At 46.5% G+C, this 7107-nt stretch overlaps 1 protein-coding gene across 2 annotated transcripts in view; it reads left to right on the forward strand.

Annotated features, from left to right (window-relative positions):
* Positions 1-6878, forward strand: part of LOC144499709 (protein THEM6-like) — a 50506-nt gene extending 43628 nt beyond the window's left edge. For both annotated transcript variants that reach the window (XM_078222036.1, XM_078222038.1), the window contains exon 4: positions 6253-6878. In XM_078222036.1, the coding sequence (XP_078078162.1) occupies positions 6253-6480 (228 nt within the window). In that variant the 3' untranslated portion in view covers positions 6481-6878. The remainder of the gene's footprint in view (positions 1-6252) is intronic.
* Positions 6879-7107: the final 229 nt, after the last annotated feature.

Genomic DNA, 7107 nt, shown 5'->3' on the forward strand with positions numbered 1-7107 from the left:
AACCAACAAAAGGAAATAATATACTTGAACTCATCCTTACCAACCTGCCGGCTGCAGATGAATCTGTCCATGACAGTATCGGTAAGAGTGACCACCGCACAGTCCTTGTGGAGACAAAAGTCCCGCCTTCACATTGAGAATAACCTCCAATAGGAGGGGGGGGGGGGGGGCATTGTGTGGCATTATCACCGTGCTAAATGGGACAGACTTCGAACTGATCTAGCAACTCAAGACTGGGCATCCATGAGGCGCGGTGGGCCATCAACAGCAGCAGAACTGTACTCCAGCACAATCTGCAACCTCATGGCCCAGCATATCCCCCACTCAACCATTACCATCAAGCCAGGGGATCAACCCTGGTTCAATGGAGGGAGCAGGAGGGCATGCCAGGAGCAGTACCAGGCATACCTAAAAATGAGGTGTCACCTGGTGAAGCTACCAAACAGAAATACTTGCATGTCAAACAGCAAGTGATAGACAGAGCTAAGCGATCCCACAACCAACGGATCAGATCTAAGCTCTGCAGTCCTTCCACATCCAGTCGAGAATGGTGGTGGACAATTAAACAACTCACTGGAGGAGGAGGCTCCACAAATATCCCCATCCTCAATGATGGAGGAGCCCAGCACATTAGTGCAAAAGATAAGGCTGAAGTATTCGCAGCAATCTTCAGCCAGAAGTGCTGAGTGGATGATCCATCTCGGCCTCCTCTAGTGATCCCCAGCATCTCAGATGCCAGTCTCCAGCCCCACGTGATATCAAGAAACGGTTGGAGGCACTGGATACTGCAAAAGCAATGGACCCTGATAACATTCCGGCAATAGTACTGAAGACTTGTGCTCCAGAACTTGCTGCTCCCCTAGCCAGTATAGTTACAACACTGGCATCTACCCAACAATGTGGAACATTGCCCAGGTATGTCCTGTACACAAAAAGCAGGACAAATCCAACCCGGCCAATTGCCACCCAATCAGTCTATTCTTGATCATCAGTAAAGTGATGGAAGGGGTCATCGACAATGCTATCAAGTAGCATCTGCTCAGCAATAACCTGCTCAGTGACGCCCAGTTTGGGCTTCGCCAGGGTCATTCAGCTCCTGATCTCATTGCAGCCTTGGTTCAAACATGTACAAAAGAGCTGAATTCCAGAAATGAGGTGAGAATGACAGCCCTTGACATCAAGGCCGCATTCGACCGAGTGTGGCATCAAGGAGTCCTAGCGAAACTGAAATCAGTGGGTATCGGGGGCAAACTCTGCACTGGTTGGAGTCACACCTGGTACATAGGAAAATGGTTGTGGTTGTGGAGGGTCAGTCATCTCAGCTCCAGGACATCTCTGCAGGAATCCCTCACGAGAGTGTCCGAGGCCCAACAATCTTCAGCTGCTTCATCAATGACCTTCCCTCCATCATAAGGTCAGAAGTGGGGATGTTCACCGATGATTGCACAATGTTCAGCAATATTCACGACTCCTCAGGTGCTGAAGCAGTCCATGCTCAAATGCAACATCTGGATAATATCCAGGCTTGGGCTGACTAGTGGCAAATAACATTTGTGCCACACAAATGCCAGGCATTGACCATCACCAATAAGAGTCACTCTAACCACCGCCCCTTGACATCCAATGGTGTAACCATCACTGAATCCCCCACTGTCAACACCCTTGGGGCTACCATTGAGCAGAAACTCAACTGGACTCACCACATAAACACAGTGGCTACAAGAGCAGGTCAGAGGCTAAGAATACTGAGCCAAGTAACTCACTTCCTGACTCCCCAGAGCCTATCCACCAACTACAAGGCACAAGTCAGGAGTGTGATGGAATACTCCCCACTCGCCTGGATAGGTGCAGCTTCAACAACACTCAAGAAGCTTGACACCATCCAAGACAAAGGAGCCCGTTTGATTGGCACCACATCTACAGACATTCAATCCCTCCACCACTAACGCTTAGTAGTAGCAATGTATACTATCTACAAGATGCACTGCAGCAATTCACCAAAGATCCTTAGACAGGACCTTCCAAACCCACGACCACTTCCATCTAGAAGGACAAGGGCAGCAGATAAAAGGGAACACCGCCACCTGCAAGTTCCCCTCCAAGCCACTCCCCATCCTGACTTGGAAATATATCGCCGTTCCTTCGCAGTCGCTAGGTCAAAATCTTGGAATTCCCTCCCTAATGCATTTATGGGTCAACCCACAGAACATGGACTGCAGCGATGCAAGAAGGCTTCAATTTCCCTGGTATAGACTGGAAATCGCTGAGGGAAGGGACTCTGGATGGGGAGGAATTTGTAAAATGTGTACAGGAGGGTTCGTTGGAACAATATGTGGACAGCCCAACTAGAGAGGGGGCTATACTGGACCTGGTACTGGGGAATGAGCCCGGTCAGGTCTTCAAAGTTTTGGTTGGGGAACATGTGGCAAATAGTGACCACAATTCTGTTAGCTTTAGGATAGTGATGGAAAAGGATGAGTGGTGGCCCAAGGGTAAGGTGTTGGATTGGGGGAAGGCTAACTTTATTGGGATCAGGCAGAAATTGGCAGCTCTTGATTGGGAGAGGCTGTTTGAGGGTAAATCCACATCTGGTATGTGGCAGTCTTTTAAGGAACGGTTGTTAGGGCTACAGGACAAGCATGTGCCTGTAAAAAAGAAGGATAGGAAGGGTAGGATTAGAGAACCGTGGATAACCAGGGAAATTGAGGGACTGGTCAAACGGAAAAGAGAGGCGTATGTTACGTCCAAGCAGCTAAAAACGGAGGGAGCTCTGGAGGAGTACAATGAAAGTAGGAAAATACTCAAACGGGGAATTAGAAGAGAAAAAAGGGGTCACGAAATGTTCTTGGCAGACAGGATTAAGGAGAATCCCAAGGCATTTTATTCATACGTTAGGAACAAAAGGGTTGTTAGGGAAAAAATCGGACCTCTCAGGGACAAAAGTGGGGACTTATGCTTGGAGCCCAAAGAAGTAGGGGAGATCCTAAATGAATACTTTGCGTCGGTATTCACAAAGGAGAGGGATGTGTTGACTGGGAGTGTCTCGGAGGGGAGTGTTGAACCGTTGGAGAAAATCTCCATTACAAAGGAGGAAGTGTTAGGTTTGTTAGAGAATATAAAGACTGACAAATCCCCAGGGCCTGATGGAATCTATCCAAGGCTGCTCAGGGAGACGAGAGGTGAAATCGTTGGGCCTCTGACGCAAATCTTTGTCTCGTCACTGGACACAGGTGAGGTCCCAGAGGATTGGAGGATAGCCAATGTGGTCCCGTTATTTAAGAAGGGTAGGAAAGATAACCCGGGTAATTATAGGCCGGTGAGCTTGATGTCCGTGGTGGGGAAGTTGTTGGAGAAGATTCTTAGAGATAGGATGTATGCGCATTTAGAAAGGAATAAACTCATTAACGATAGTCAACATGGTTTTGTGAGAGGGAGGTCATGCCTCACTAACTTGGTGGTGTTTTTTGAAGAAGTGACCAAAATGGTTGACGAAGGAAGGGCTGTGGATGTTGTCTATATGGACTTTAGTAAAGCGTTTGACAAAGTCCCTCATGGTAGGCTAGTGAAAAAGGTTGGATCCCATGGGATAAAGGGGGAGGTGGCTAGATGGGTGGAGAACTGGCTTGGTCATAGAAGACAGAGGGTGGTAGTGGAAGGGTCTTTTTCCGGCTGGAGGCCTGTCACTAGTGGTGTACCGCAGGGCTCTGTATTGGGACCTCTGCTGTTTGTGATTTATATAAATGATCTGGAAGAAGGAGTAACTGGGGTGATCAGTAAGTTTGCGGACGACACAAAACTGGCAGGACTTGCAGATAGTGAGGAACATTGTCAGAGGCTACAGAAGGATATAGATAGGCTGGAAATTTGGGCAAGGAAATGGCAGATGGAGTTCAATCCTGATAAATGCGAAGTGATGCATTTTGGTGGGAATAATGTAGGGAGGAGCTACACGATAAATGGAAGAACCATAAAGGGTGTAGAGACGCAGAGGGACCTGGGTGTGCAAGTCCACAGATCCTTGAAGGTGACGTCACAGGTGGAGAAGGTGGTGAAGAAGGCATATGGCATGCTTGCCTTTATAGGACGGGGCATAGAGTATAAGAGTTGGGGTCTGATGTTGCAGATGTATAGAACGTTGGTTCGGCCGCATTTGGAATACTGCGTCCAGTTCTGGTCGCCACACTACCAGAAGGACGTGGAGGCTTTGGAGAGAGTACAGAGGAGGTTTACCAGGATGTTGCCTGGTATGGAGGGGCTTGGTTATGAGGAGAGATTGGGGAAACTGGGGTTGTTCTCCTTGGAAAGACGGAGGATGAGGGGAGACTTAATAGAGGTGTATAAAATTATGAAAGGCATAGATAGGGTGAACGGTGGGAAGCTTTTCCCCGGGTCGGTGGTGACGTTCACGAGGGGTCATAGGTTCAAGGTGAAGGGGGGGAGGTTTAACACAGATATCAGAAGGACATATTTCACACAGAGGGTCGTGGGGGCCTGGAATGTGTTGCCGGGCAAGGTGGTGGAGGCGGACACACTGGGAACGTTTAAGACTTATCTAGACAGCTATATGAACGGAGTGGGAATGGAGGGATACAAAAGAGTGGTCTAGTTTGGACCAGGGAGCGGCGCGGGCTAATTGTTCCTTGTTTCTCGTTTCAAGGCTTCATTCTATGATCATCTTGCTGGTGCCAGTACAGAGCGAGACTGCGGATAGTTGGGAACCTGTCTCGGGGGCAGGGAATTCATATGGTGTTCGTGGAAGTGGAAATGACTAGGGTTGGGAAGTATTTTCCGATCGGGGCCATTGTGATCTCCTGGACTCGTTTCGATCGCCTCAGGGGGTCGGAGAGGAATTTCCCAGATTTTTTTTCCCCATATTGGCCCTGGGGTTTTTCACTCTGGGTTTTCGCCTCTCCCTGGAGACCACATGGTCTGGAATGGGGGGGTGGGGGTGAGTTAATGGGTTGTAATGAACAAAGCATCGTAGCTGTGAGGGACCGCTCGGTGGATAGGATATTGGTATGTAGATAGGCTGGAAAATTGGGCGGGGATCCTGGATTCAGGATTCAATCCTGGACCGGGGAGCGGCGCGGGCTTGGAGGGCCGAAGGGCCTGTTCCTGTGCTGTATTGTTCTTTGTTCTAAGGCAGCTCACCACCACCTTCTCAAGGGCAACTAGGGATGGGCAATAAATGTTGGCCAGCCAGTGACGCCCATGTCCCACAAATGAATTTTTAAAACTTTCCAATTATGCGCACAAATGTGTTGTTGCTGAATTTTAACCCATATTTGTGGGAACCAAAAGACTGCTGATATATAGAAGCTGATGTGGAGATGTCGGCGTTGGACTGGGGTAAACACAGTAAGATGTTTAACAACACCAGGTTAAAGTCCAACAGGTTTATTTGGTAGCAAAAGCCACAAGCTTTCGGAGCCTTAAGCTGTGTATAGAAGCTGCTCAGAGTTGGATTGCCACTTTGTAAATTCTCAGCCAGTGTCACATCTGATCCATTATTGGAGTAGCAGGTGAAAGCATGTAATTTCGTCAGGTTATCAAATACTGTGACCTGCCAGATAAATGCTCATTACAATTGGTACAACCCAATCAAGCGTAGCTGCTGTGATGTGAGTCTGCTTCACGTGAACTGCTCTACCTCTTGTCTTGGAATAGACTTTGGTGAATTTGCTGTACACGGTTACTGTCTGATACAATCCTGTCATTAGAATTGATTGTACGCTTTGGGTTATTTTGCAACGGGTAAATTAGTTCAGGATCATCCAATATACTTCAATTGATGGACATCTGTTCTAACAGTATAGAAATTATGATTTTTGTTGCAGTTTAAAAACATAAGCATGGAATGAAAAAAATACCATCTAATTCAGCAAGTCCTTTGTTTTCCACAGTGCATCTATAGTCTCGCTTTTGAAAATTCTCTCAACCATTTAATTTTCTGAGGACATGTGCTACATAAACAATCCCCACACTTTAATGGTAAAAGTAAAATCCTTCATCCTAACCTGTCATTCTCATTAAACATTATTTACCACACACAGCCCGAGCTGACCAAAAACCAGCTGAGTGTATCATGGCCAGTTATTTGGATGTTAAGGCTGAATCAGAGTTGCGATGTCATAGCTCTGTCTTTGGCTTGCGTTCCCTGCAAGTATATCTGTGCTGGGCGAATGGAATCAGTGCAACTGTGATAGCACACAGACAACTTTATTGCTGAAATGTGTATTCTCTCTCCAACAGATTCTTTGCTGGGATGAAAAGGCTTTCTATATCGAGCAGGAATTCATCTCCTGCAAGGACAGCTTTGTGTGTGCCACCATGCTGTGTCGACAGAACGTATTGTACAGCACCCCAGACAAGTTGCTGCAGATCCTGTGTAAGAGGAAGGTGGAATGCCCAGATTTTCCTGAAGAGCTACAGCTGTGGATCAAATACAACTTGGCCAGCAGTGCGAAGCTGAAAGCATAGAGGGACCTCAGCACCAATACCAACCAACCCTGGGCAAACTATCAAGGAATAGGAACAGTCGTGTCCCTGGTAATATTAGCTGTGGTGTGTTGCCTAAATTTCACCATCCAGTTGGACGCTTCATTTAATTTATGCTCTTTATCAGATTATTTATTTATGTTTCAAGAGAAAGTTTAGAATCACTGGGATGAGCTTTATATTATAAATCAGTGATGTCAGATGGTACATTCCTCAGAACCTGTATTATTCTTGTTTTGTTCTCGTGAGATCTTGATTATTGATAGACAAATGTACAACTTACTGACTTGAAGAAATGATATTTATCACTTTATGGATGTTTGTTGGAGATCTTTGTCAATGTGTATTATTAAAATCACTATATCCCCACGTCTTACCTCAAAGTTCAATGTATTCCTTCTGTCTGTGATGTCTATCTCTAATGCTGTAATATGATTTTCTATTGCCAATAATTTCTAAACCTGGACCAGTCTAATTTATATCGGTGGAGAGGGCTTTGCTGGCCATCTACTTCTGGCCTGAATAAACTAGCAGAGGAATATCTGTTAAGCACCCATTTGCCTGCCTGATATAATTTTTCAGGCAGGTCTTTATTGATCACATAATACT

This window comes from Mustelus asterias, chromosome 10 (assembly GCF_964213995.1).
Source record: "Mustelus asterias chromosome 10, sMusAst1.hap1.1, whole genome shotgun sequence".
NCBI classification, from domain to species: domain Eukaryota; kingdom Metazoa; phylum Chordata; class Chondrichthyes; order Carcharhiniformes; family Triakidae; genus Mustelus; species Mustelus asterias.